Source organism: Nanorana parkeri, unplaced genomic scaffold (assembly GCF_000935625.1).
Source record: "Nanorana parkeri isolate BGI_ZX_2015 unplaced genomic scaffold, ASM93562v1 scaffold991, whole genome shotgun sequence".
NCBI classification, from domain to species: domain Eukaryota; kingdom Metazoa; phylum Chordata; class Amphibia; order Anura; family Dicroglossidae; genus Nanorana; species Nanorana parkeri.
The window spans coordinates 207,705-223,713 of NW_017307259.1; the positions used below are offsets into that span (position 1 = coordinate 207,705).

Genomic DNA, 16,009 nt, shown 5'->3' on the forward strand with positions numbered 1-16,009 from the left:
GCAGAAGCCGATGTGTCCGGGTGGCGTTTTGAAAGGGCACTGGGACAAAACACTGTCCCTGTGTGGTTTTAAAACAGCCCCATGGTCTCAAGTGGTTAAGATTGGAAAAAAAGGGACTGGGGCTTGTTTTTCATATATGACCGTTTAAATAAAGTTCCCTCTTCTGTAAAAGGTTCAATGTAGGAGTTTAGCGATATACTTATTTAACATCAACTGTAACTAGTTGGGCAGCTGTAATAAATAGCTACAATGAATAGCTACAATGAATTGCAGTTTTTACATACAGAAAGCATTAAACACACACACATACACCACGTAGCAAAAGATTCAATAAAAGTAACGTCGCTGTCACGTGTATACCATACTACACAAAGCTAGTTTCTTTATATTGCATGTATAACAAGGAACAATGCACACAAGGTATACATGTAAGCAATGTGTGTTCCGTGTCGTCATTTTGAGCACCAACGGATATTTCTTTGGGTTCAAGCGCTGTATTGTGTGCAGGTGATTCTCTAACGCAATGTGTGCTTTAGACACACACACACACACACACACACACACAAACGTTTTAGTATGTGAAGCATGTTGTATATTTAACTGGTAGCTGTATGGTTTGCATTAGGTGTATATAACAAATCTCATGTGTTTTCAGGTGTGTATTATGTGTTAATCAGTAATAAATGCAAAGCTAAAGAGGGCAAATTATAGTCAAAATGATACTATGTAGTGGCCACCCGCTACCATGGGTGGCCACCCTCAAGTACAATGTAGGGCTATTGGTCCTGCGTTGTACTTGAAGTCATCGTGCAACTGGCAGCCAAAGCGCCTTAGGAAGAAGGCTTCGGGGTGAGCCTGCCGGAGGACTTGAGTCATTATTACAGCTTACCTCTACCCCTAGACTTAACGAGCATTTAACCCTTGCAGTGGTGGGGGGGGGGGACCCTCTGCAAGGATGATCTGTGAAATTCCAGAATTACAGCGTCAACACTTGTTGTAGTGCATTAAACAGTTTGTACTCCTAGGTCTTCGCGGTATCAGCAGAAGCACTTCCATGTGGAATCTGTTGAAGGAGCTTCGTGTGCTGAAAGCATGTATTTTTTTTAATCCAGAATTTTTGACTCACCTGTAAAACACAGGACACAAGATCAATCTTCATCACAGGTTATACTACCCCTTGACATAATTTGGACAATAAAAAAAAAAAAGCTTCAAGGACAGCCCTAGTATGACCACTTCCACTCCCAGTAAGCCTCAGTTTTGAAGCAATAAATAGGAAGAGCACAAGGAACAGAGGGAAGGGACCTGTATCTTGTACTGTACTCCAAGAACAGAATTTTACAGGTAACTGAAAAAATTCCCTTTTCTTAAAATCGCACACCACAGGACAAAGGATCACTCAACCATGAGACGTCCAAAAGCAGTCCAACTGAAGGGTGGGCAACACAGCAAGAAACACAAACAGACCCACCTATCAATGGGCCATAGAGGGCTTAACAACTCAGAAAGCAGCTTGAAGAACCTTATGGTGCCAAAACTGGCAAAGGATGACGCCTGAATATCCACTTCATAATAAAACTAACAAACGTGTGATTAGAAAACCAGATGGCAGCCTTGCAAATATGGGAAACAGATGCCTGGTGCTGAAAAGCCAATGAAGCACTAACAGATCTGGTAGAATGCATCTTAACAGTGATGGGAGGAAACCTATATTTCAGACTTTAGGCTCCAACGATGACTTGTCTAATGCACCTAGCAAGGGTGAAAGGAGAGAAATGAAGCCCCTTACGAGAACCATCTGGAATGACAAAGAGGAAATCAAATTGCTGTAAAAGAAGCTGTAACAGAGAGGTTGACACATGCAGCAAATACCACATCCAGTCTGTGGAGAAAATTTTTAGAGCAGGACATAAGGAGGGAAAGACAATAACCCGATTAAGATGGAAGGAAGAAACCACCTTGGGCTTAGGACTACCAAGCAATGGGAAAAAATGAGCTCAGAAAAGGAAACATCCCTGAAGTGTTTAAAGAGCAGCCCCTGAAGGGCTGACAGAACCTGTTTGAGAACCCATGTTGTCAGTGGGGAGCATACAGGGGGGGAACAATGTAAGTGAAACCCAGCACAAATGCCTTTACCAAGGAGTGAGAGGTCCTTAGAACAAAAAGCTAGGCCTGAGAGCAGCCCCTTAGTGGTGCTCAAGGCTAGATGCCAATTCAGACAGGATCTGTCCCACTGAGTATTTCTTAAAAAGTTGACTTCCTAGCTTTTAGGAGCACTGAGATTACCAAATCTTTCAGGACATGGACTTCAACAGCCAAACCGTTAAAGCCAGTGACCAAGAAGCAGGATGGTGGACCAGCCCTTGGGACAGAAGGTCTGGAAGAGCCCACTGAGTCTGTCCAAGTACCACAAGCTCCTTGGCCAGTTTGGTGCAATGAGACTCACCGGGATTCCCTTCATCTCGAACCTGCGGAGCAGACAAGGTAGAAACCTTGGAGGTGGAAAGGTATGGATCAGGCTAAACTGATCCCACAGAGTCACCAGAGCATCCACTGCAACACAGGTCCAGTTTGTTGTTGAACCTGGATGCCAGGAGCTCCATGTGCAGAGTCCCCCACATGTGACAGAGTGCCAGGAACACCTTCGGATGGAAAGACCATTCCCCTGGATTCAGATGTTGAGAAATGAGGGGACAAATGAGGCCAGTCAACATACAAAATGAGCTCTAAAAGTCAGTTTACAGGGAAGGTCTTTGCAGGTTTGGGCATTTATGGAAACCAAGACTGCAGACCTTAGGACACGCTGATGCAGGTTGCTTTAAGTTAAGGCATTTTGTATAAACCACACCAAGAAGTATCACAATGATAAAGTTTCGAAGAGATCTCATCAGACACGTTCTCCTCCTCAACCAATTCCTCTGAAAAACTGAAACAGGGAGAGGAATCATCCCCCTCTTTCTCCTCCGGAAACATGGCATATGTGAGGGGAAAGACAGACTTTGGAGGGGAAGCTGAGCCACCCTTTTGTCCGCAGCCTCTAACAAGGCCATTCGTGGAAGGTGAGCTGACAAGGTGCCCTTAAAGATTGAACCCTCTGTGCCAGGTACCGTAGGAAGCCGAGGTCCAGGAGACATCCGGGAATAGCTGTGTTGTGGGAGGTGGAAGCAGAAGCGGCCTGGTCGTTCTGGGCGCGCCAGAGAGGAAAATTTAGAAGTGATCACTGCCTATGGCTGTGACACTGCATTTAAATGGGTTACTACCTGCACTTCTTTATTAACCCTAGGAGGGACTGGAGCATATGCATACAAGACCAAGGAACAGCACTAGGCCTGACTCCCCGTGGCATTCTTTTCAGTGTAGATCATAGGATGTTAGGGACAAGCCCCATGCTGGCTTTGCCCTCCCAGTGGGCATACCCCTGAACAAATCTAGAGGGACAGGGCTCCAGTGGCTGCTGGACCACAGCTATGGACCTGTATAGCACCCTGCACCTAACTCAGCAGGTTACACTACATGCAAATGTGAGCAACGGGCAGGCTCATCCGAGGAGTTCACTGATCTTCGAAAGGCAGCCGCAATGGCTATGGAGCACCTAAAACTTGCTAGAAGAGTCCCGAGGAAAAGTTGAGAAAACATTTTGGCAGTGTCCAAATACCTCAAGCTGGCAGTAGACAGAAGGCTGATCCTGTTTCCTGTACTGTATAACTAATACATTTACAAATACTGCAGCATGTTCAAATATATGTGCTATATATGTAGTGGATGTTGCAGTGGGCACAGGTATGTGGAGAATGCTGTGTGTATATTATATGTATAGTAAGGACATTCTTTCACGTGTTGCAGTGTGTACCTGTATGGTATAACCAGTGTGATCTTGTATCACGTGTAGCATTTACTGTGTGAGCAGTGGGTGTAACACATAGTATGTAGGAGTGTGCACATGTGTGTATTACACATGTAGTATGTGGCAGTGTAAGTGGTGGTACATTCAGAGTTATGTGACCTCGGAGTTGATCAACACACACACATGCACGCACGGACACAGGCACGCATCTTCTCCTCCTCCTATAGCCGCCCTCTGCTCTTCCTTGTCTTGGCCCCTACTTTCCGGTGCCCCAGGATCCCCTGGCCTGCTGGGGCCTAGCCCCTCCGTTTTACCTGCCTCCCCTTGCCTCCTTTGGCTACATGTTCTGCGCCACTATCATAAGGGAGAGCTGGGGAAAGAGCGCAGGGCACGAGTCCAGGCCGGCTCAAGAGAGTAACAAGCAGCGCCGAGAATGAGGGAGCAGCCAATCGAGGGGATGTGCGGATGGAATGCAGAAGGATGGAGAAGGCAGCACAATAAGGCAATTTCAATAAAGCACAGAACAAATCGAACATCTACGGCATACATACACAGAACACTACATAAGCCAGACTGGCCGTCTCTCCTGATGAGGCTGGTGCTCGTTTGGAGTAAATGCTGAAGATTACTCTATAAATTATATATAAAACAAAAAGTGCAGGCCACAAAGGGACAAGGAGCTCAACTTCAACCCACTGGGGTGCAACCGCTTACTGAAATACAGGCTAATGAAACACTGTCACGGAGAAATAATAAAAAGAGATCCCCTTAGGTATGGGCATTATAAAGAAAGGAGAAAGTTAAATCAATACAAAACAGCATCACTCATACTTTACAGAGAGCCTGGTACTAAAGTGAACCTGTACTGGAAGAAATATGGGGGCTGCCATTGCTGAACTTCTGAAAATACTAGCTGCCATGGACTGGACCTGCACTGAGCGAATGACCTGGAACAAGCATGCAACAAGTTTGAGTAGAGTTAGAACTCTTAATTTGCATCCCTTTTCCTGGTCTGTAACTCAATGAGTCCATCAGATGACAATGATAAGCAACTCGTATTTGCTGGAGTTATAATTAAATGGCACACTAGGTATTCCCTAAGTACAGATTTTTCTTCACACACTTTTTTTCCAAGTAGAAATTAAATTATTTCTTATAGGGCTGGTTTTCATCTACATTCATGGCCAAAAATATTGGCACCCCTGCATTTCTGAAAGATAATGGACCACTTTGTGCAGAAAATTGTTGCAATTACAAATGTTTCGGCATTCTCATGTTTATTTCTTTTGTTTGTATTGGCATGACACAAAAAAGTGGGAGAAAAAAAAAAGCCAAAGCTGACGCATTCCACGCAAAACTCCAAAAATGGACTGGACAAAATTATTGGCACCTTCTCCAAATTGCAAGAAATTGCATTCCAAGTCTATGAGGAAAAGCACTGTGTCAGGGATACCGGCACAGGTGACCCCACACCTGCGCAGGTACCCACACAGGCAGACCAAACACTTATGACCACACCGGACAGGGCAGAATGTTTTATATACAGTTTAATAAACAGCAAACTAAACAACACCCAAAAGCAAACATAAATAAGTAACATCAACCAGACTACAAGCAGGTAATGGCAACAGGAGGAAAGGCAGGTAATGGCAACAAGAGGAAAAGCAGGTAATGGCAACAAGAGGTATCTAGGACTGCAAATGGGTAACCGGGCTCGGGACACAAACAGGGTACAGGACTGGTAACAGGACTCTGGACGGAAAGCAGGGTTCACCGGAACTGGGGACTCAGGGTTCAAGTTTCAGGAAACGATACTGAGCCATCATCCTGACTGCAGGGAGGGTTTAAATATCCTCCCAGGAAGCACCAGGTGATGGCTAAGTACTGGCAGCTGGGAGACACCTGCAGGTGAGCACTGGAGCTGCAGGTCTCAGCTCCTGCGCCACCTAGAGGCGCTCTGGATCCTAACACACTGACAATCTCAAGGTTACAAGTCCATCTCCAGAGAACTTAATGTTCCTGTGTCCACTGTGTGCAACATTACCAGGAAGTTTCCAGCCCATGGCACTGATCTCCCCGGACGTGTAGGAAAGAGAACAATTCATCAAAGATTGCAACGAAGGATTGTTGGAATGGCGGATAAAGACTCTCCATCAACTTCCAGACAACTTCAAGCTGACATTCAGGCACCGGGAACAACTCTGTCAGCTCGCACTATACGCCGCCATCTGAATGAAAAGGGACGCTATGATAGGAGACCCAGGAGGACCCCACTGCTGACATAGAAACATAAAAAAGCCAAAATTTACCTGAGAAGCCAAAATCCTTTTGGGAGAATGTGCTGTGGACAGACGAAACAAAAATGACAGCTTTTTGGTGCAGCCCATCATCCTACTTCAGAAAAAGAAACAAATTCAGTCCCTACAGTCACACATGGTAGAGGTTCACTGATGTTTTGGGCTTGCTTTGCTGCTTCAGGCGCTGGATGTCCTGACTGTGTGCACGGCATTATGAAATCTGAAGACTACCAAAGATTTCTGGGGTGCAATGTGGGGCCCCGTGTCAGAAAGTTGGGTCTCCGTCAGAGGTCACGGGTCTTACAGCAGGACAATGACCCAAAGCACACGTTAAAAAGCACCCAGAAATGGTTTCAGACAAAGCGCTGGAGAGTACTGGACTGGCCAGCAATGAGTCCAGATCTGAATCCCATAGAGCACCTGTGGGGGAGATCTCATAACAGCAGTTGGGGAAAGGAACCCTTCCAATCTGAGAGACCCGGAGCAGATGGTGAAAGACGAGTGCTCCAAAATTCCTGCAGAGTGGTGTAAGAAACTCATTGATGGTTACCGGAAGCCATTGATTTCGCTTATTTGTTTCAAGGGCTGTGCTACCAAATAATAACCGAGGGGTCCATTTTTGGCGTTTTGGGTGGAATGGGTCAGATTTGGCTTTTTTTTCCTCCACTTTTTTGTGTCATACCAATACAAACAAAAGAAATAAGCATGAGAATGCCGAAACATTTGGAATTGGAACAATTTTCTGCTTGAAGTGGTGCATTATCTGACAAATGCAGGGCTGCCAATATTTTTGGCCATGACTGTATGTCCCACAGTTCAGCGTGAAAGAGAACCTATATAAGCCTGTTCACAGCTAGTCTTCTGTGTTACTATGCATGCTGCACCACACATTGAAAGGTGGGAATCCAGACATAAAAGTGTGCTTTTATAATTAAACACCCCATTTTCCCCCCAATCCCTTCCTATCTATTATACCCATAGCATACCTCAGCGCAGACCTGCTCCCTTTTTACTTGTAGTTGTGCACTGGATCACAGGTGGCTGGATAAAAACAAACATAAGTAATACCCAGCACAGTGGAGAGCTGGGCAGAGTACAGCGGGACGGCATGCATCTGAGATCTGTGTTTTTTAATATAAAGATACCGTGTTTCCCCGAAAATAAGACAGTGTCTTATTTATTTTTTTTCCCGAAAAAAGACACTAGGTCTTATTTTCGGGGGATGTCTTACCTGGCTGCTGCTGTCCGCTCTGCCGTCCAGGGAGCCACAAACAGGTGGGCGGGCATGTGTGCGGGCGGGGGGGCGTGTCTGGCAGGGGGGCGGAGATGTCTGTAATATAAGACCTACCCCGAACTAAGTCTTATTTTCGGGGTAGGTCTTATATTACAGAAATCCCCGAAGATAGCATTAGGTCTTATTTTTGGGGTTAGGTCTTACTTTCGGGGAAACACGGTAGGAGAGAGGTGGTGAAACCTGTATAGGGCCTTAAGAGTGTTTCCGCTGTGGAGATTTCCCTTCCTGGTAACATCCTATCACACAGTGGTGTTCGTGAAGTGAGAGGAAGCCTCCTCAATACGGTTACAAACAGCAGTGGCAACCTTCCATTTGTTCTAAACCTTCCTCACGCCATCAAAAACCAAAACAAAAAGGTTTGGCTGAAGCAAGGCCAAATGAGAGTGACCTACTTTTATTAAACTCTGACTCAAAAGGCATACCTGCTAAGAAAAGGGTCTTTAAGAGCTACGCTGCCTGAGAATTTTTCAGCATTCAATACTTCTGGGGGTGTAAGGTGCCTGGTCACTCTCTGTGTGCTGTGTTTCCTTCCTCCGACCGCCAATGACACTAAAGCAGTGGTTCTCAACCTGTGTAACCTCAAGACCCACATTTGTCCTCGGTCATTAAGTCGCGACCCAAGTCGCACCGCAGTGGAACGTAGGGCAGTTTGGGCTGCTGTGCTGTGATGGAGATCCATCCATATGTGCATTGCTTGTACAGCTCCCATGCGCACCTGTAGAGGTGCCAGGAGCCAGAATGTGACGTCTCTCCGGTCCAGGCACCTCTATAGGACATGTGAGGAAGCTATAAGCAATGCACATATGGATGGATCTCCCTCGTGGCCATACCCCCAGCCCACCCTACCTCAAGTTGACACTTGGCACCGGGCAGCATATTTTGAATAGCTGCTTGGTGTGAGAATGGTCGGTGCTGCGCTAGGTGGAGGCTGAGGAGCCTCTCACCTAGAAAAGTGGAAGGCATGCAGCGACACACTAAACATGGGACTTAATCCTCCTGACCGGACAAAAACACAAATCCAACTGGGTGGGTACGGTGGTGACAACGGATGCCTCTGTGAAATGTAGATAGATTAAAGTAGTCACTCGCACTCCATGATATTAAAGTCAATGCTGTTTATTGACTGAGATAACACACATCTCCTTAGCTAAGGAGGTGCGTTATCTCAGTCAATAAACAGCATTGACTTTAATATCATGGAGTGCGAGTGACTACTTTAATCTATCTACACTAAACATGGGGTCGTGACCCAATTTTGGGTCAAGACCCACCAGTTGAGAACCAAGGCACTAAAGGATAACGTTCCATTATGTTGGTGGGAAGAATAGGGCCTAATTAAGGCAATCAAAGGGCAACATAGTGCCTGTGGGCTCCAGTTTGAGGACTACACAGGGCTCCACAGAAGACTTTAAGTAGCTCAATGGAATAGGAATTCACTTATAAACAGATGGACAAATGGCTCCCAATGGAGCAACCTATACAAGAAGCAAGTAGTAGGAATCAATATTCCATGGTGGCACCATGCTCCATTCATGTGCAATCGATCCCTACAGGATGCCAACTCGTGTGTAGTTCTAGCCTACTGAAGTGGCTTCCAGCAAGTAGTTACAGAAACCATTAAGCGGTTTGTATTTTGGACATCTCTAATGATTTAGGTTGTCTCAGACATTAAACTGTATACTTTTTTTTAAAATAAAAACGGCATCACATACATACAAAACTCCTTTTGGTGTCTGGCTAGCTGCTGGGATGACTACTGAAATAAAATTAGAGATGTCAAGGAACCAATGCTGTGCTCTTCCAAGAAGACTAGTATGAAATAAGAGCTGTTGCCCATCTGCAATCCATTAGCTTTCAAATGAGCCATCTGGCTACTACTACAACAGCCTACTTTAAAAGCTCAATGGGTTAAGGATTATTCTTACACCACAATGACTTTTTCCCAGTTTATCAAAGGGATAAATTCCGTCTAAGCTTCTCTATCTACCAGGTCCTTAACCTGAAACAAGTATGCAAGATAGGGGTTCAGACATTACTGGCTACATACTAATTTTAGGTCAGTGATGGAGAAGGTAGTGAAGCCAGAATAGGCCTTTAAACAATTGGTGGATCAAGGACAGTAGAGTATAAAACTGGGAAGAGGGGCTGAGGGCTTGAAAATGGATGTGATGCCACCGCCACCACCTTAAAGCTGAACTTGAGACCGTTATAAAAAAAGACACAAATTGTACTTCTGTATTCATTAATACACCATTAACTGTATTACCTAAAATGGAAGTCGTGTAAGAACCTCATCTTGATCTGGTATTAGCCATTTGTGGTCCCTGTACCACTCAGCTCAGGAAAAGTAGAACAAGGCTCCAATCAGCTTTGTTGCAGTACTCATGTGCTAACAATGGGCATGCTAATAGGACGAGAGAGTAAAGTGACAGACAGACGAGCTCATCAGTATTTGTCTTCTCCCTTACTATCCATCACAAGCTGTGAAAGGGACTAGACCTATACGTGTCACTTAACTGCAGCAGAAAGAAATCAGGTCTGCCACCAGGCAGGGCTGTGCTGTGTAGAAGAGCTGTGTAAATGTAAGGACTTGATGTAGAGAAAAAGTAATCCACTGGCAGGTAAAACTGCTACCATATATATATATATTTAATGTATGTACTTGGCTGTCTGATGTTCAGCTGTTATAAAAAGTAAACTTATTCTCTAACTTCCCTCCAAGGGAGGCTATAGAAAGTCAAGCTCATACTGTATATTTAAAGTAATCCTGCCATTAAAAATAAAATTGGCAACAGGCATACCTGCAGAAGAAGAGAGCAAAATACTCACCTTTCCTGCAGTCCGTGCTCCATTAAGGAGAAACCCTCCACTGAAGTCCACTAGGAAACGGACACTTCCAGGAGTGTTGATCTTCTTGGTCCATCACAGCCCACGCTGTTTCCTCCCACATTACTACGGTGTTCTGTATGGACGTTGAGGTCAGAGGCAGGTACCACTGAGCTCTGTATGGGACCCAGAAGGTTGACACGCACAGAGTTTCAGTTTCCCATTCGACTTCATATTAGGGTAGCATCATTTTGGAGGCATGGGTGGTAGATATGTACCCCATCTTCTTTTGCAGGTATGCCTATTTGCCAATTTTTAATGACAAGGTTGGTTTTAAGAATACATAATTTTATTATGTGCAGCTCTAACAAAGTTATGGGCAAGCCAGGGCTGGACAAATCCCACAAGCTAGGTAGCCAAAGCGGCTTAAAAATGACAGCTGGCGCCCAACTTTTGAGGTTTTCAGCCATGAAATGAAAGAGGGTTGTTAGGTGATTTGCGGCCCTATATTTAGCAACTTCCACTGGAGAGCCAAGGGCTGTGTACAATCTGAACCCTCATCTGAAATGAAACAGATGGAGACACACTGGTTTGATAGGAGACCTGTACTAAAAACAATATGGAGACTTGGATTCCCGACGTCTCTTGTATGGTTTGTAGATCTAATGGCCTCTATGCTTTCTAGATGGCTGTCCTAGAACAAGTATGGATGTCAGGATAGTGATTGTTTTGCTGTGTGCTTGGTTTTTGGTTACTATGTATAGCAGCAGCATGACTGGCAAGCACAAACATGACTGGCAGGCACAAACATGCTAGAAGGTCAACAGTTGAAGCTCCTTTAATTTAGCACAGGTTTCCTATAAGCAGAGGGTGCTTTCAAACAGTATTGTGACTATATGCGGCAGCATCCTTTCCAACAACCCGCTTTTGGGGTCAGTTTTACCACAGAGCTTGACACCTACCTGACCAAGTCCGTGGATGCAAAAGAGCCCTTCATTAACACTAATGGGGAAAATAGGCTTCAATACACACGGAACAATCAGATCACTCAAATAGACACAATGATGCAACTGTATGAAATTTGTATCACTCGATGTGCATCCAGCATAGACCTGCACTGTGTGTATACCCCAACCTTGAGCATAGGGTCTCCTGCACCACTGATGACCATAACAACATTGATCTAGCGGGCACTAAGCTTTATGGGCTTGCCGCACACAGACATTGAGGCCTAGTATGCCTTGTATCAACAATGTCTTTAGCAACTACATTTCCAGCAGTTGTTCCTCCAGTACAGGTTGAAAATACAACTGGAAACCAGTTGACTTCAATGGTATCAACTCAATTTAAATACCAAACCATTTGTTATTTCAGAACTGGTACGTAATCAGTCCAAGTGTGTCTAAGCAAATTGGAACACCAACATCGTTAACATAAAAAAAAAAAAAAAAAAAAAAAAAAAAAAAAAAAAAGGAACTGAAAATTCTGTTTTATTAAAACTTAAATTTAATCTCTAGAACAATTTGGATCTCCATGCACCAGAGTTAGAGCAGGAGGACGGCCAAGTGATGATGTCACCAGTGATACAACTTATGACATCACAGTTACTGGAAGCTATGCTGCATATAAGAGTAGACAAGTGAAGGGCTTGGGTGGGGTGGGGACAAAGGCTGTTAGAGAGCAGGAAGGGGTAAAGCCAGGATACACACTCGGGTCTAATTGCAGGCTGGTGATGATGCAATGTGATGTCATCAGTGATGGCAAAAAAAACAGGCACATAGGTTTCTTACCGTCTGTATCGGTGTCCTGGTGCCATGTTGGAAATGGGGGCAGTGGACGACCGGGTGAGCGGGCTAGCAGTCGAGCAAGGACATGGATGGGAGACACTGTGAGCTCCCAGTTGGTGATACCAAAGTCTCGTAGGTGGGCACGGGCGTGACTGGAGAGGCCGGCACGAGTGTCGAAACCAGCACCACAGAATTCACACCGCATCAGGCTGAAGGTACTGGGGTCAAAGTTCGCCACTGCAGAGGGGGAAATTAGATCACCTGGTGTCCTGTGCTTTTTCAAAATTGCTCACCCGGCCTCCTTTGCTAGTACTCCCAAGCTCAGTTAAAAACAGTGCTGCCTAATTTTGTCTCACTCGAGGGTTTATTCAATAAAACAGTGCAATGAGCAAACCTACGGTCAGAATCCAGGTTGTACTGTTATTGTTTCAACAAAGTGACGCCCGATTGGCTGCAGTTCAGATCACTGGACTTTGTTCCTTGCACTGTTTATAACGTAAGCCCACTGGTCTTCTATACTAATACCTGGCTCACATTTCTTATCCCAAACTGAGTTACATTATTTAGGCTGCAGCATATGTTTCTTTTCCTAGATTCCCCATCCCGCCCAACAAGAATGAACATACGTGGGCATCTAGGTAAATAATTCTAATCTGGCAATAATAAACAGGAAACTCAAGGTCTACTTTGATCACATTTATAGTGTATGCAGTTATCCAATGACCACTTCTATTTCTCTATGCAGAAGTCCACCTTGGGCAATGAACATCCACATTTCCCAGCATTTGAATCAGTCCATTAGGAGTTACACTTGTCAGGCGGCTTACAAAAAACGCCATTGGTGCCGCTTTCCGTATAAGGCCAATTGTCGCAGGACATTCTACTGGTCTTTGCACGCAACTGCCTTCTCCTGAAAACGATAGCTCATTGGTTATATGGGGCTTCTATACTCGTGAGCCATGTAGGATATGCAAGTCAACAAGTGTGAACTCCTTATATCTCTACTTATTAAGCGTCAGTGACTCAAAGTATGGAAACCATTGGATCAGAATGACAGACAAGCAGCTAGCAATTCCAGAAGAGGTCAGCAATGCCACTCCTAAATGTTTATTTCAGACAAGTTCTTTTTCATATAGGGACTCTATGGAGAAGTATTAGGGGGGATATAAGAGCAGAAGAATGGCCCACCAACAATAATTTATAAAATATGGCCGTGCTGTGAGCAGAACACATCTTAAAAGGAAACACATGCTGGCAGCATGACTAAGCACACAGAGCCTTGATTTATAGAGCTTTCCTAGTTTCTTCCCTTAACAACCCAGCTCACCATCTGCAATTTCATAATGTTCATCCCAGCCTCTCCTGCCATTAAGTGTAAGGCCCTATGCATATGGGTAAATAAGCACCTGATAAGAGAGGCAGCTTGATACCTGATGCAATGCTAAAGAAGAACTCCTTTAAGAATAACTAGAACTTTTTACATGTTTTTTTAATACTAGTCCTAATGGTCAGCTTGTGCTTTGCTTTTTACTCCTCCATGCTTTTAATTCTCATGTCAATATGACTTCAAATGCACCAAAATGCATCTCAAATGCTACGGTACACCATCCCTAAATTTTATAAACAGCTTATTTCTATGGCTAGGTTCACACCTAGGCGATTTAGCCACACGATACTGCACAAAAGAGAGATTTGCATTCAAGTCTATGGAAGCTGTTCACACCTTTGCGATTTGTCACGCTGTAGAAATCGTCTGTCGCACAAAAAAGGTGCAGGAGCTATTTTCGGGCGGTTGTCGTGCGGATTGGGTCTCATAGACATCTCCATGCACTGAAAGGCGCACTGTTTTCAAAAGCAAAATTGCGTAAACAAAAACGCGTGCAACACCACAAAAGCAGCTCACCAGCTCAATCCTCTAGGTGTGAACCTAGCCTAATGCTATATGTACATGGGCGTACTTGTATTTGGTCATTAGATCTCTGCTTTTTGTCGATTCTTATACCTCACTAAGGTCTGTACAAATAAACTCTCTGCCGTCTCTAATATTGTCAGACGGCTATGAAGCCCCTGGTAGCCAGACACCTCGTCACCTTTGCCTAGAGCCCTAGACTATAAGTGGCACGATGAAGCTCAGTTCATCGTTTATTAGAATTGATGTAAAAATGTTACGCAATTTGGTAACGTTGTCCTACTGATTCCTGTGTATGCGATTTTAAATAACAGCACTAGTTACATCTACATTGATAAGACACTCCCGCTTTAAAACATTTCACGCCTCTAACAGGTGGGGGGCAATTAAAAAATATAAGAGCCAAGTGCTGCCAATCTTCCTCCTCAGAAAGTCAAAAGTTTGGAGTTTAAGTGATAACCTTTTGGCCTATTAGTCAACTTAATAAAGGATGTAAGCTTTTGGGATGCATTAAATCCCTTCATCAAGTTTTATACAATGCTGAAAATGGTTCTGAAACCTACATATTTATGCAAAGAGTAAGAAAAAGCTTTGAAAAAATACAACTATTGTTTTCTTGACACACTCTAGTAGTGTCAAGAAAAAGAGAGATCAGGGTTGGGCTAATGGACTCAGATCAGGATTACAGGTACAATTCTCACCTCAAATGGTCCTTTTGAAGAAAAGACCATAAAAGCACATACAACTTTTATCACTTGAAACTTGTCACCTCTTTAAGGACGAAATTTTTTTTGAAATTTCTTTCCTTTTGATCAAAAGCTTGAGGAAAACTGGCTTTTTAAAAACAATTTCCAAGAGTATTGGGAAATTTGAAGTTTCTCACAATAATTGATGCCCTGGCCTCTGCTGCTGAAACGGGCCGCAACAAGGACATCTGTTTTGTTCATTGTGAATCTATGAAGGTTCATTAATTGAAGGGTTTGACCCATCCCCCCAACAGAGTCCTGTAGGACCACATTTAAAGAACTTCAGCAAAAGAAACCCTGTATTCTGTTCTCCAGCTGGGATCCGATGATGTTACCCTATCGGTGCTGCAGGTTTCGCATCTCATCTGCATGCAGGGAGATGTTCCATTTGGTATTGAGCTGTTTAGGGAACTTCTCACAATAAGGTGTCTTCCATTGGGTGGTTCTCAATACTAGGATACCGGAATATTTCTCAAAGTCTTTTGCCTTTGTGCAGAAGAGGCTGCAGATTTTTTTGTGATCCTTCTTAGAACTACTAAGGTTAGGCTGTAGGTTACCACCAATGGGACCAGATTCTCCTTTTCTGTCTGTTTTTATATTCTGACTGGTTCCAGAGATGTTAATTGCTTTCCAAGATCTGTGTGTTGGTTGTCACTGGATTACCGTATTTTTCGCTCCATAAGACACACTTTTTTCCCCCCAAAAGGAGGGGGGAAATGTGCCTGCGTCTTATGGAGCGAAGCCCGCCGCCCGAGACATGCAGTTTCGGGCGCCAGGCGAGTAGTAGGCGCCCTTACTTGTTTAACACAAGTGATCTAATGAGATTTGTTTTATTGCAATGATAATGATGGCTGAAGGACAGCCCTTAACATTACCCACAATCCAGATGAATGGAGATTGTTCATAGATTCATCTAAAATGAGTCTAAAAGCTGTTTTATTGCACAATAGCAATGTTTTGCCATCCGTTCCTGTCGGGCATGCAGTCCACATGAAAGAAACATACCAAAATCTGAAACAGCTGCTGAGGTGTATAAAGTATGAGGAACATCAGTGGCAGCTCTGTGGTAATTTGAAAGTTGTTTCCCTGTTGCTTGGCCTGCAGTGTGGATACACAAAGCACTGCTGCTTCCTCTGTGAATGGGACAGTCGAGCCGGAGATTCTCATTATGTCAAGAAAGACTGGCAAGAGAAAAGCCAAATAGCGCAGTTTAGATACCGAATAAAGATGGAACCTTGGCGTTTAATCTGATGTTAGAGCCCGTCAGTTTTTCATGCAAAAAGCATGAAAAAGTTACATGAAAAAA

General features: G+C 44.2%; 1 protein-coding gene across 1 annotated transcript in view; it reads right to left on the minus strand.

Annotated features, from left to right (window-relative positions):
• LOC108795660 (protein Wiz-like) overlaps positions 1 to 16,009 on the minus strand; it is a 58,713-nt gene that overhangs the window by 29,949 nt on the left and 12,755 nt on the right. The window contains exon 4 of the mRNA XM_018566951.1: positions 12,052 to 12,285. Within this exon, the coding sequence (XP_018422453.1) occupies positions 12,052 to 12,285 (234 nt within the window). The remainder of the gene's footprint in view (positions 1 to 12,051; positions 12,286 to 16,009) is intronic.